This window comes from Schistocerca americana, chromosome 7 (assembly GCF_021461395.2).
Source record: "Schistocerca americana isolate TAMUIC-IGC-003095 chromosome 7, iqSchAmer2.1, whole genome shotgun sequence".
Classification (NCBI taxonomy): Eukaryota; Metazoa; Arthropoda; class Insecta; order Orthoptera; family Acrididae; genus Schistocerca; species Schistocerca americana.
In genome coordinates this window covers 175,183,598-175,198,852 of record NC_060125.1, presented here as the reverse complement: position 1 = coordinate 175,198,852, position 15,255 = coordinate 175,183,598, and the positions used below count along the sequence as shown (strand labels likewise).

The window sequence follows — 15,255 nt, the reverse complement described above, 5'->3', positions numbered from 1 at the left end:
TTCTTTTTATGTAAGGTCCAACATTCACAGGGCTACCTTACTTGGCAGTAACATGTCTTGTGAAAGTTACTTTCATTCTTAAGTTTTGCACACCAGTTTATGTGGCTTATCTGTAACACTGTGAGGTATCATGACGACGACGATGATGATGATGATGATATTGATTATGATTTTGGTTTGTGGGGTTCAACGGTGTGATTATTAGCACCCATACAAATTCTCAATCTTTTTACTGTCCAGTCTTGACATTTTCCTGAATGGTGATGAAATGATGATTTCAACACAAACACCCAGGCCCTGGGCAGAAAAAATCCCCTACATGCCTGGGAATCGGACATGTGATCCCATGGTCCAGAGGCAACAATGCTAACCACTAGAATATGAGCAGCAGACTGCAAGGCATACTTTCTTTGGACATTCAAACAATGGAAAATCCAGGATGGAATGTAACAATATTATGAAAAGGAAAGTTGTTACTTACCATACAGTGGAGATGCTGAGTCGCAGATAGGCACAACAGAATGTCACAACTAAAGCTTCCAGCCAGTAAAGCCTTCATCAACAATAACACACACACACACACACACACACACACACACACACACACACACACACACACACACACACGCGCGCAAACGCAACTCACACACAAGTTTGTTTGTGTGTGTGTGTGTGTGTGTGTGTGTGTGTGTGTGTGTGTGGGCGCGCGCGCGCGCGCGCTTTGTCTAATTCTGAAGAAGGTCTTTTGGCCGAAGAGTTACTTGTTTCACAATCCGATGTATTATGAGTAGTAATCCATTCTTTTGATAATATGGTCAAAAGAAATAATAACGTTTATTCTGCACTCCCTATTTTTCCAAGTAATTTTCTTCCTGTTCTATGGCCTTTCTCTAGTGATACCCAAGAGCATGTACAAGCTGCGAGTACTACTTTTTGTTCTGGTCATGAAGCCATTTCTTCACTGTGTCAATTCTCGCTTTATCATCTTCAAAATGTCTTCCACGAATGGCATTCTTTACTGGTCCTAACAAGTGGAAGTCTGATGGAACTAGGTCAGGACTCTAGGGCAAATTGGTTAGCACTGTCTAACTCTGTTTAGTGATATGTTCGAAGGTTCTCAAACTTTTATAAGGCCGAGCATTGTCATGTTGAATCAAACAATCACCTGGCTTGTTACAAGGCTGAAGTTGCTGGAAGCACTTTTTGACTTTTGTTAGTGTGTTCCCATATGGACAGATAATAAACCCCTTCAGTTGTAAATAGTTTAATAGGTTCAATTATGACCAGTTTTGGACGATTATAAGCCGATGTTCAGGTGAACAAGACTCCAGTAAGAAAATGGAAAAACTATGAGAGACCGTACACCACTTAACACATTTGTTACCATAATAGTGGGAATTCACTGCCAGCTGGGAATCTGAAGTTGATAAGGTCAGGTTAGTCAGAAAGAAACATGAGTGTCATAACAGATAATCAACAAAATTATGTAAAGAAGTGAGGATCAAGCTGACATCTGCAAGTATGATATGGTATGATGCTGTGATACAAGCCAACTGTGAACAGAAACTGGCAACCATTGTATAGCAAGGGAAAGTAAAGCCATCTAGTGGCGAATAGCTTCAGAGCTGACTACGCCAATTGTTAACAAATGGTAGATACAAATACGTAACTGAATAAACAATGGTTAGATGTACACTGTAACAAAAAATAATAATAATGTGAAAATTATGTACACGTTAAATGTAGTGATAATTGAGTATCCACCAGCAGAAATAGTACCAGCTGGCAATGACAATTACAGGAACATGCAGCTGTCTTGTGCCCGCAACCTGGTGGCCAGTGTGCGGCTGCCACACGCCTCATAGTGTAAGTTCTCTTACATTGTTCATTGATTTTCTCTTAGATTTTTCCTCTGACTGGTCATGACTTTATGTAATTTTGTTGATTATCTGTTGTGACACCTGCGTTTCATCCTGACTAAGCTGAACATAGCAACTTCATAATTACAGTTGGCCAGTGAATTCCCGCTATTAACAACAAACAAGCGTTGAATGGTATGTTGTTGTTGTTGTTGTTGTGGTCTTCAGTCCTGAGACTGGTTTGATGCACCTCTCCATGCTACTCTATCCTGTGCAAGCTTCTTCATCTCCCAGTACTTACTGCAACCTACGTCCTTCTGAATCTGCTTAGTGTATTCATCTCTTGGTCACCCTCTATGATTTTTACCCTCCACACTGCCCTCCAATGCTAAATTTGTGATCCCTTGATGCCTCAGAACATGGTATATAATCTCTTATTATAGTTTCTCCATCTTCCTACTACGGTCTTGTTCAGCTGAAGATGGGCTTATAACTGAATGAAACCGATCGAACTGAACCAATAAACTATTTACAACTGAGGTGTTTTATTACATGATTCTACGATATTCAGCTGCGTATATCCTGTTAAACAAATGTTGTTCCCATATTGTTCAAAATTAATGGTGCTGCCTCTCAGCATTAACAAGCTGCATCTTGACATGTGTGAGAGACGCAGATGGCCTCTCCGAACAATCCACGTACTTTCACAACAAGCAACAACAATGATCATAATAAATTCGAGAAGAGTTCAATGGCAGGCCATCAAAGAAGAATAACTGGTTCAACAATATTCACGGAGAAGCCATTTGGCAGGAGACGAAGGGGAGACCCAGAATAAAATGGATACATGAAATTGAACTATGTACAACACAACGATCATAAATAATTGGCAGGAAGTAGCACAAGATGGAAGCATTTGGAGGCAATATTGACATGGGAGCTTCAAGTCCCACAGAAGACAAGAAGAAGAAGAAGAAGAAGAAGAAGAAGAAAGGAATAAATAAAACAATGAGGCAATTTTCAAAAGAACATATTTAATTCTTTTAAAAAGGAAAAACTTCTTTTAATTTTTTAATTCTCAGATGTTCACGATTCTCTGCTCTGAAAACAGTACAATATCAACTTTGAGTATTGGAAATTAAAATTTTGTACACAATTTATGAGCTACCTTATTAAATTTATGTCACGTTTTTGTTGATTGTGGTGTTCTTCAGTCCAAACACTGGTTTGATGAAGCTTTCCTAAGGTATTCGGTGCAAGTGTCTTCATGTTCATGCAACTACTGGAATGTACATTCTGTTGACCTACTAATGCTTCTCAAATCTTGGTCTCCTTTCAGAATTTTCACCCAACACAATTCCCTCACAATTAAACTAATTAGTCCTTGATGCTTCAGCATGCATCATATCAAATAAGCACTTTTTTTACACAAAGTTTGTTATGAATCTCGTTTCTCCCTCATTCACTTTGATGCCTCTTCTTTAGTCATTCAGTCTACCCATCTAATCTTCAGTATTCTTCTGTAGCAAAACACCTCAAAAGCTTCCATTCCCTTCTTGTCTGTAGTGTTTACTGTTCAGGTTTCATTTCCATACAAAGCTATGTTCCACATAAATACCTTCAGAAAAGACTGCCAAACAATAAACTTATATTAGATGCTAATGAACTCATTTCTTCAGAAACCCTTTTCTTGGAACTGCTGTCTGCATTTTATAGCTCCTCTATGCCAACCATTACATGTTATTTTACTGCCCAGGTAGCAAAATTTATCTACCACCTTTAATCTCTCATTCAGTAATCCAATTCCCCATCGTCACTTGATTTAATTCCACTGCATTTAATTATCCTTGTTTCATTTCTGTTGATGTTCATCTTACTTTTTCAAGACACTATCCACTGTTTTCAATTGATCTTCCAACTCCTTTGCTATCTCTTATAGAACTAGAACATCGGCAAACAAAGTTTTTATTTTTTCTTCCTCTCCAAATTTCTGTTTGGTTTTTTTACTTCTTGCTCAATATATATACTGGATAAAATTAGGAACATGCTAAAACATTCCTGACTCAACTAATGCTCCCCTTTCAGGTCATTCAATGGTTATAATTGCAGTCTGGTATCTGACCCCTGCTATCTTCAGAATTTCAAAGACTATAGTCTGATCAACATTGTCAAAAATTGTCTCTAAATTTACAAATGCTATAAACATAAGTTTGACTTCTTCAATCTATTTTATAGGATAAGATGAATTGTCTCGTATGTTACTGCACATTTCTGTAACTAAAACTGATTTTCTTTGAGGATGACTTCTGCCATTATTCCCATTAAACTGTCAATAATTCGTGCTACAATTTTACAGCAATGACTTGAAATTTGATGGTTCGGTGATGTCCATCCTTGTCAGGACTTTATTTCACTGGACATGAAATGATTACATTCTTCTCGAAATCTGGCGGTACTGATAGTAGCTTACACAAATTCCTATTTCCTTAGACCTACTACATTACTCTTATTTGATATTCTGTTGTTGCCCATCTACTGATATAAGCAAGCCTGTTCTGTCTACCACTCTGATTCACTCATTTCCACTGTTTCAGACCTCTATCTACACATTTTCCTTTCCAAATTCCTTAAACCACCTATCCGATTAAGGGAGCTAACATTCTACACTCCTACCTATGTATTTCTTCTGATGACAATATCCTCCTGAGTAGCTGTGGCCGAAGATCTGAATGAAGGACTATTTTACCTGTAAAATATTTTAACCAACAGGATGCCATCACTGCTAAACCAAACAGTAGAGCTGCAGGTCCTCTGGAAAAGAAATGGCTGTAATCCCCTCCCCTGATTTCAGCTTTTCACAGTACCAAGACAGCGAGGCCAAGCTGGCTAATGTTACAAATCCAGATCAGCCAATCAATTTTATGATGTTCCTAGCCAGGAACAATAGTTCATTTTGACACTCAATTACTTCACTTCTGGACATTAAACTCATAAACTGATCTGCAGTCAGTGACTGGAAAGGCACCTTTCATGTGAGCCTCTTTGTGTGTTGCATTCAGCACTTTTTTCTGTTTCTTTCAATTTCACAGCTACTTTCACATAAGTAAAGATCTGGAGTGCAGATGTAATTTGAAAACAAAGGATAGCAAAAGGGTTTCTTCTAAAATAACAATTTACTTGCTATGCAAAAGTGCACGAACCTTACTAACAGAAATCTCTTGTCAAGAAATGGAAATAAAATCTGGCTACATGCCACAAACATTTGGTTTGCACCAAAGTAGGAGGTTTCATCCTGCATAAATAAAAATTTGCAGACTGATACTTTCTTACAGGCCTTCTTTTACTTTTGATGCCCCCCCCCCCCCCCCTCCCCACACACATGATGTCTATTTATGAACAATGAAATAATTAAAATTTATTTATAATATACAATTCATGTGTTTTACACAATCACAGTCATTTTACGTCTTGCGATGTCATTGCAAAGCAATTTACTGTTGTAATTCATTGTCAGAAGATTTGACACGTAAATAAATTCCTCATGTACAAGAGGCTAAATCACTTACTTGTGGTATGGTAAGCAACAGAGTATTTTGTCAGCTAAATGGTAACTTAAGTTTGTCAGAAACAAGTAAATCAAACGTACAAGACAATACCACAGTGCTGTCCACTTTTCATAAAGCAACTGGAAGTCAAAAAGTAAAGATAATAGCACATTTTAGTGACTTTTTGTCAGATAATATTAGTAACAACACTATAGTTTATATTTTCATCATTGCTCAACTTACTCCAACTCCACAAAATTCTTGTCCATAAGCACACAAATACTAGTTTTCAGAAATAAGTATATATACACACTTTACTAGTAGTTTTCTTAGTCAAAATTAAGTGCCAGCATAGAGTCTTCTTACTTTGTTAAGTATATAATTAACAAAGCAAATCTAAATTTTTGACTTCCTCTTACTAAAAAAATGCGAATTTCTCTGAATATTTTGAAGATTTGTCTTTCCTGAGAAATTTTGATTCATTTAGTGTCATATTACCTTTCAACCATTTTTTTCTTTTCGCAGCTCGTTGCACCTTAGCTTCAAAATCCATCTTCTCAGCCATTAGGATTTCATGAAGTGTAGGTTTTTCCCCAGGACGCATCATTGTTGGAGTTGAATTATGTTCCCGTATATCTTGGCTCGCTTCGATTATGCCCTCATCTATATTCATACCATGCAACATATAAAGGGTAAACAGCATTCAGTGGGAAGGAATGGATTGTGCATGTGAAATGCACCTGTACAGTTAATCTGTGTTTTAGCAAGGTCATAAATTAATAAGCAAAGGAGTATGAAAGCTCTCATAACTGACAGGAGTATAACTGAAGGTACAACTAATAGAATCACATTCCAAAAACATTTAATGGTTAGTAAATTTCACAATTCATAACATGAGGTAAAGCTTTTATGTTAAATTTATTAATCGTCTAGCTAATAACGGTGAATTTAATTGTTTATAGCAAACAACACTAGTGAAACACAAGCAAAATGCTTTACTATGTAACCCATAGCTGAGACATACAAACAAGCTTCAGTACTCTGTAACTGAAAAAAGCATCAAGAAATTTTATAGACTGTTTTGGCCTTTGACAAATATAATTTTGGAATAAAATGTGATAACACGACCTTACAATTCACAGTTGTAAATTTCATGATAAATCTTCATTTTCTGCTGACGTCTATGACATATTAACATCAGAAATGGAAATGTAAGATTTTATTCAGATCTTTTGTTATCTACCAAAGCAAGTTGGGGCTTGGGGGTTTGCCTTAATACAATCAGCAATAAATCTTCAGGTGAGATAAAAATATAGCACTCAGTAACTTACATGCAGGTTGTTACTGTAAGTATCATTAATGGTAACAGCTTACCAGAACCTGTCAGATCTGGATCACCAAAACTGTAGTTACACAGCTGACGCAATGCCTCAACTTCACGCTCGAGCCATACGTAAAGCTGATAACGAAGCTGCCCACCATCAACTTCAAATCCTGTTGCCAATGTTGAAAGCTCTTCCATAAGGATTTTCAGGCAGGCTATGAACTTCAGCTGTTGAGCCATTATGTCCAACTGGCCACCACTAGCTGTGGTTGTCTCTACACTTTCACCTAACAAAAATCAAACATTTGTATTTATATTGTTATAATTTTCATATGAATTAAGGTTTCACTAGACCAGTTTGCAAGCTTATATTCCTCTTTCAAAATCCTCTCGTTATACAGATACACAGAGCGAGTTGTATAACAAATATAAGAAAAAAACAGCAGATGGATAAAAAAAAGGCTGAAACATATTGAAAGAGTATGCTGGAAAACAGTAAGAAAGAGTACCATAATGGCACTACTAAAATGAGATCAATGTGGATAGTGCTGCTTGGCAAAATCATAAGATGATGAAAGAGAACTATTGGATTGCTTTGGCAATTTCAGGATTTCCTTTCAGTTTTCCTTTTTAAATTTGTCAGACCTATTCTGCATTTTTATACATATAGAAATCTGCCAAATCTCACAATTAGTAAATAGTAATTTAAAATGATATATGTTGCATTAATTTCCAGATTGGTTCAATATATCAGAAAATGATTTTCAGCAAATTATAGAATGCAGAAGAGGAAGTCTTTCTTTGCATCATTAATTGTCTTAATTCTTGTATCTAATGAAGTACTGTACTACGTTTTCCTTTTATTTTTTTATTGGATCAAGTACCTTGTATCTTTAATGCCACTCAAAAGTTTGTGAAAAGATGTGTGTAGTTTTGTAATGCTTGTTAATATTGAACAGACAGGCTGGGTCTTTCATACACAGGTGGAATTTGTTTTGAAAATATCCACAACAGTACACTACTAATCATAAAGTCATTCATTCTAGGTTTCATTTAAAGTTCCAAGTGGTCACTACTTGTTTCACCATTCCTCTTTTCTTTTTTTTCCAGCTGATTGTTGACATGGGAAGAAACATGTTCTTGGTCTGAGAGACCCAGCCCGTCTGTTTATGTTAGCTTTTTCTGTTTATCCAAATTTCTTGTTATATTGACATGTATTTTTGTGGCATCAATGCATACAAACTATAAAATCAATGAAGAAACATGTAACCTGAGGAAGTCAGATACAGTCTATAATTCAACAAAGAATGGAGTGGCTGCAGTTGATGCAACATGTCCAGGATATACACTGATCAACTAGAGCATTACAACCACTGACCTAACGAAATAAGCCTGTCCAGGTGATAGCACCACCATCTGGTGTGGAACGACACACGCATGGTGCACATAGTATCAGTGAGCGTGCTGTCCAAGTTTAGACTGGGGAATGTGCGCGATCTATCTGAGTTTGAGCAAGGGCAGAGTGTGATGTCCCAGAGGCTCAGCACAAGTATTTTGGAAACTGCATGACTTGTCAGGGCTTGAAGGAGTGCTGTGGTGAGTGTCTTCAACACTTGGCGAAACCAAGCTAAAATCACATCCAGACATCATGGGGCTTGGTGGCCATCCCTCATTACAGGTGTCTGAACTTGTAGGCTGGGCAGACTGGTAAAACAGGACAGGCGACACGGGGAACACCTTCTCAACACCTATACTGTGGGTTGGAGACAAGCTGGTGGTGACCCCATTATGTTCTGGGTAACATTCATGTGGCACCCATGAGTCCAGTGGAGCTTCTGCAAGGTACCGTGATGGCCAAGGAGTATTGTACATTTGTTGCAGACCATGCATACCTCTTCATGACGATCATGTCTTTCTGATGGCGTGGCATTTTTCAACAAGATAACACGCCATGTCATAAGGCCAAGTGTGATGGAGGGGTTCAAAGAACACAATGGTGAGCTCCAATTGATGTGCTGGCCCCCCCCCACCCACCAGAACTTACGGGAATTAGGTAACTTTTTTGTGCAGTGTGCAGAAGTGGTGCCAACTCCCTCCAATGATCTACCCAGGCATCACTGCTTTCATGCCATGACACACTGCTGCTGCTAACTGTGCCAAAGGTGGACATACCAGCTATTAGGTAGGTGGTCATAATGTTCTGGCTCATAAGTGTAGTGTTGGAAGGCACACAATACACTGGCCATTGTGCACATTTTATGCACTTTTGGACATTGCTGATATAAAGGCATCTGTACTATACAAAACAAACACAGAACTTAATATTTCAAACAGGCTATTTCTCAAGAACATTTGGTCTTACTATTCTGGAACGTAAACAAAACAATGGATCTGTCAGACCCAACCATTTGTGAGCTGATTTTTCTTCTTTTTTTTCGCTTGTCTGTTCGGATTACTGTAAGTGTTGACATTTATTTTGAGGGCAGCCAAGAATTGTGCTAAAATTGAAAGGCAAGGTGGCTGGAATCAGCCATCACAGCCGTAAACAGCAAAAAGAGGAACTCTCATGCCAGGCTCCATCTTTTGACTGTTCAATTGTCCTCTGCAAAACTAGGAGGAAATGTGTCGTCTATTGACAGCTCACTTTTGCTTCAATTTTCCTGACCCTCAGACATGCACACCAATTAAGAGAAGTTAGACACGGTACTTGTATAACTATGGCGAATGTCAAAGAAATGCTGTCAGAACAGTACAGCAACATTGAGATATCTACTGTGATCACTACCGACTGACGTGTCAAGCATTTTCATGAATTATTAAGAAACTAGTGTGAATGTGCAGCTTGAACATCAAAAAGAAGTCGAGGACGAAGACTGTGACTGTCACAGCACTGGAAGAAGCTGCTCTGGCTACAAAGCTTATCAATCCACATGGTGTGACACACGCCAATCAATGTGGAATCTGCCAGACAAATGTCTTTATGTCTATCACAAGATTTAAATACCATCCTTTTCATCTGTCATTACATCAGCATTCTAAGGACATGTTTTTATTTTGTATAGAATTTCATTGGTTTGCTCTTCAATGTATGACACATGATATGTTTTTGGAGTGTTCTCTTTACCAATGAAGCAACATTTACTAACCACAGTAGTGTAAATATACATAACATGTACCATTGGGAAACAGAAATCCATGCTTACATCATCAGGTATGCAGCTATGTATAACTTGGCATCATAGTAAATGGGGCCGCAGGACCTCACTTCACCCCAGACATGTTAAATGTAAATATAAAGGTACACTTTCTTACGGACATTCTACTGGCACGGATGGCATCTCTGTTTCTGAGGTGACAAGAAAGCATCCTCAGTACCCTTAAATATGATGTTCAACGTTCCTATGTAGAAGATGTACAACTTTGCTTCCGCCGTTTTTTCCCCAACATTTGAGGCTTTAATGAAACAAATTGGTTACACATGTATCATTCAAAGTATTTTCCATCGCTGGCCACTACTTTCTCCCCTCTTTCGGGCAGTGTACAAATCCAGCGTCAAAAAAATTGTTCATCTTTTGAAGCGATCCATGAATTGATCCAATTTGTGACTTCTTCATGAGATCGGAAGTGTTGGTCAGCCAGGTCATGAGTCACTGATCTAAACAGGTGATAGTCAGAGGGAGCAATGTCTGGAGAGTACAGTGGGTGGGGTACGATTTCCCATTTTAATGTTTCCAAATACGTTTTGACCTCTTTTGCAACGTGGGGTCGAGCGTTGTCGTGTTGCAAGCCTACAGAATTCAAGGTAACGAGCGGCAGCCTTTTTGTTAGCATCCGTCTGGGTGCACACGTACCGAGTGATAGTGAAATTATTTCCCCGACGCGACGTAGCAACTCTGTCCTACGACGAAATTTTGTCGGCATTAGATGCATATTTCAAAGAATCAGTCAATGTCGTTGCAAAAAGGTATACGTTCTTTCGTACAAAACGTGCGGCCGGTCAAACTAATCGGGAGTGGGTTGCAACCTTGCAAGGCCTTACAAGGGATTGTGCTTTTGAGTGTGAATGTGGACTCCCTTATTCAGATACTATGGCACGTGATGCAATTGCACAGAACGTTTCTGATGTTCGTATAAGGGAACAGATTTTGAAACTAGTCAATCCCTCCCTTCAACAAGTGATAGACATATTGGATCGGCAAGACACACTTGACTTTGCTCATGAATCCTTTGAAACTTTGCCAGCCGTGTGTCACATTCACCGGCTCGCCGGGCGAGCTGCACGGAACAGTAAACAGCCCTCGTGCCCGTCCGCGCGGCTGCCGCCAAGCTCTCTGCTAAGTGTGCCGCGCAAGCAGACAAATGCAGTGCTAAAGTCATGCCCGCGGTGTGCTACTAGAGATTCGCGTGAGAATTGCCCGTCACGCCAAGCTATTTGCTTTTTCTGTAATAGAAAAGGACATGTTCAAAGTGTTTGCCAGAAAAAGCTCAGATCGGACACTAACAACCATTCCAGGCCCTTTGCTTCGCGCCGGAATCGGAGTCGAAACAAGAATACTCAGGCTCATGAACCTTCGCCCATGGAAATTCATGTAATTAATTCCACTCCGCCCAGTGCCACTCTCTCTAACAGTGACTGTGTTCGTCCCACAAATAGTGTGCGTCGACGTACCGGAAATCCCGTCGAGTCGCAAGTGATTCTGTACCAGTGTCAGTTCACGTTGCACGAGACAGTTGCTCTTGTCGTCAGCAGGACAATAAACTTTTTGTAGATTTGGACATTCCTGGCCAAGTGATACCATTCCAGCTCGATACCGGAGCTGCAGTTTCATTGATCAATAAAGACACGTACAAACGACTGGGCACACCTCCGTTGCGTGCCGCACATGTTAAGTTACATAGTTATTCCGGACAGACTATCCCTGTGTTAGGACAGCGCAGCCTTCTTGCAACATACAAGGGACAAACAAAACTTGTGTCATTTTACGTACTTCGTTCTTCTTCTGACGTGAACTTGTTTGGTTTAGATTTATTTCAGTTGTTTAACTTGTCTATAGTAAATCAGGTCCTATCAGTGAACCAGACTGTGCCTTCAGCCGGTGTTTCTCGTCTATGTGAAGAATTTGCAGACATTTTTGCACCGGGCCTCGGTTGCGCTACGAACTATACAGCACATTTGGAACTGAAAGTCAACACGCAACCGAAATTTTTCCGAGCGCGCAATGTTCCCCACGCATTGCGTGATGAGGTCGCAAGAACCTTACACGATTTGGAATCACAAGGTGTACAGGCTTTTCTCTGGGCATCACCCTTAGTAATTTTGCCGAAACCTTCCAGAAAATTGAGACTTTGTGTGGACTTCAAGGCCACAGTGAATCCACAACTAGTGATTGCAACTTTTCCTTTACCCCGTCCGGAAGATCTTTTTGACAAACTGTACCCGGGTAAATATTTTTTGAAGTTGGACCTAGCAGATGCATACTTGCAAATACCGGTGGACGAAGAATCCCAGCGCGTTTTGGTGGTTAACACGCATCTTGGTTTGTATCGATTCAAAAGACTGCCATTCGGGTGTGCATCCACCCCTGCATTGTTTCAGCAATATCTACAAACTGTTTGTACCTTGGTCCCTACTGCAGCAAACTATCTGGACGATATTGTGATCCCCGGACAGACGGAAGAAGAACATTTAGCCAATCTCCGAACATTATTTCAGGTCTTGCGACAAAATGGTCTTCAGAATGAGATTTTCACTCTGCATCGGAGTGTGCGCTGATATGAAACTTCCTGGCAGATTAAAACTGTGTGCCCGACCGAGACTCGAACTCCCGAGTTCGAGTCTCATCGGGCACACAGTTTTAATCTGCCAGGAAGTTTCAAAATGGTCTTCGCTTGCGGAAGGACAAATGTGTGTTTTTTGCTCGTGATTTACCGTATCTGGGACATGTAATCAATGCCCACGGCATACATCCCAGTCCCGAGCACCTCCGTGCCATACAAGACTTGCCTTCGCCGCAGAATTTGAAGCAGCTACAGAGTGTGCTGGGTAAAATTAACTATTATCACAGATATGTCCTGCATGCCTCTTCCATTTCAGCTCCGCTGCATTGCTTACGTCGTAAAGGTGTTCCGTTCGTCTGGATGACGGAATGTGAACGCGCCTTTCGCCAGTTGAAATTGGCGCTGCTTTCCCATACTTGCCTTATGCCATTCGATCCCCAGAAACCCCTTTTGTTGATGGTAGATGCATCGGATTTCGGGATCGGTGCTGTGCTTGCGCACAAATATGGATCGCATGATCGCCCTATTGCCTTTGCGTCCAAATTGCTCTCGTCTGCGCAAAGAAATTATTCACAGATAGAGAAGGAAGCTTTGGCTCTCGTATTTGGGGTTACTTAGTTTCATGATTTGTATGGTCGTCACTTTACAATCATCACAGACCACAAACCCTTGACGTCGCTTTTTCATCCGAACAAGCCTGTACCTCCACGTACTGCACAGAAATTCATTCGCTGGTCTATTTTCCTCTCGCAGTACCACTACGATATCTTGCATCGGTCCACTGCTAAGCACGGAAACGCCGATGCGTTGTCCCGTTTGCCTGTTGCTGAGGATAGAGCATTCGATTCCTCCGAACTTGCTTGCATGTTCATTGATGCGGAAACCGATGCCGTGGTCGAATCGTTTCCGATTGATTTTCGTCATATAGCTACAGCCACAGCTGCTGACCCTGTCCTTGCTACCGTTCTGCGTTTTGTTGCCACGCAATGGCCATTGTCAAAGTCACAGATCGAGGATCCGTTGGTTCGCCGATTTTTTGCTCACAAGGAGAGACTTTTTGTACGATGTGGTGTTTTGCTGTTGCGTTCTGATAATGATCAGTCCAGGATCGTGGTCCCACGTTCGTTACAGTCCTCTGTCTTACGGCTTCTCCACCACGGACATTGGGGTATAGTGCGCACGAAACAACTTGCTCGTCAGCACTGTACTTGGTTTGGAATCGATGCTGCGATTACGAATATGTGCTCTTCTTGCATGGCGTGTGCCGAACAACAATCCGCACCACCGCGGAAATTCTTTGCATTGCCGACAGCCACTTCCCCTTGGCAATGCCTACACATCGATTTTGCTGGTCCATTCTGGAATGCTCGATGGTTGGTTGTGGTCGATTCATTCAGTAATTTTCCTTTTGTTGTCCGGATGTCTTCCACGACGTCATCTGCCACCATCCAAGCGTTATCTGCTATCTTTTGCATTGAAGGTCTTCCACAGACTATTGCTTGCGACAATGGCCCACAATTCATGTCCGGAGAATTTCAGTCATTCTGCAAGGCCAATGGTATTCAACATCTGACATCTGCGCCATTTTCACCTCAGTCAAACTGTGCCACTGAACGATTGGTCCGGACTTTCAAGTCACAGATGTTGAAGTTGAAAGAGTCGCATTCTCGGGCGGACGCGTTATTGCTCTTTTTGTCCTCGTATCGCTCTCAGCCCCGAGATGGTCACTCGCCGGCTGAGTTGCTCCACGGTCGTCCTCATTGAACCTTGATGTCTTTGCTGGATCCGCCGCATCAGGTTCCTGAGCAGCGGCAGCCACCTGCTTTTGCTCCAGGCGACGTTGTATACTATCGCAACTATCGCGGTTCACGGCATTGGCTCGCAGGGCGCATTCTTCGCTGCCTCGGCCGCGCTATGTACCTGGTTTTGGGGGCCTCTGGTGAGGTGCGTCGACATCTCAATCAGCTGCGCCTCTGTCGTCGCCTGGGTTTCGCCGCTCCCCGTCTGCTTTCAGCGACGGTGCCGTCCGGTCAGCACCATGGGGACCCATCTACTGGCTCACCTCATCCCCAGGTGTTACCGACACTGCCTTCCATTTTGCCCCATGGCGACCCGCCGCCGCCTGTTCTCCCGCCGGCGACGCCCGCAGTGGACGCTCCGCTGCAGCTGCCAAGCACCTCCCTGGGTCATGCGCCGCCGATCGCTTCCCGCGACCAGCTGTCCTCAGACATGGAACTCTTGCCCGCTCCGAACCGATGGCGGTCGAATCTTCGGCCCCTCCGGTCTCTTTAAGGGTGCATACACCGCATGTTGGCGTGCACCCTGGACTAGGTTTTCAGGCGTTTCCTAGCTCCCCTCGGACCGAATGGCCGGGTGCGTGTGGCACAGCCTCGCCTGTTAGGCTCCCCACCTCGTCGCATACGTCAACATGGGGTCCTCCCCACGGCAGGCGGAAGCCTTATAACACAACCGTACGCCGATTTGCGGGGGAGGAATGTGGTGTCACCGCCAGACACCACACTTGCTAAGTGGTAGCCTTTAAATCGGCCGCGGTCCGTTAGTATATGTCGGACCCGCGTGTCACCACTGTCAGTGATAGCAGACCGAGCGCCACCACATGGCAGGTCTAGAGAGACGTACTAACACTCGCCCCAGTTGTACAGCCGACGTTCATAGCAATGGTTCACTGACAAATACGCTCTCATTTGCCGAGACGATAGTTAGCATAGCCTTCAGCTACGTCATTTGC

The 15,255-nt window shown here is 41.9% G+C and overlaps 1 protein-coding gene across 1 annotated transcript in view; it reads right to left on the bottom strand.

Annotated features, from left to right (window-relative positions):
• Positions 1-15,255, bottom strand: part of LOC124621800 (dmX-like protein 2) — a 351,417-nt gene that overhangs the window by 125,444 nt on the left and 210,718 nt on the right. The window contains exons 41-42 of the mRNA XM_047147237.1: positions 6,779-7,015; positions 5,903-6,067 (exon numbers count right to left, since the gene is read on the bottom strand). Of these exons, the coding sequence (XP_047003193.1) occupies positions 5,903-6,067; positions 6,779-7,015 (402 nt within the window). The remainder of the gene's footprint in view (positions 1-5,902; positions 6,068-6,778; positions 7,016-15,255) is intronic.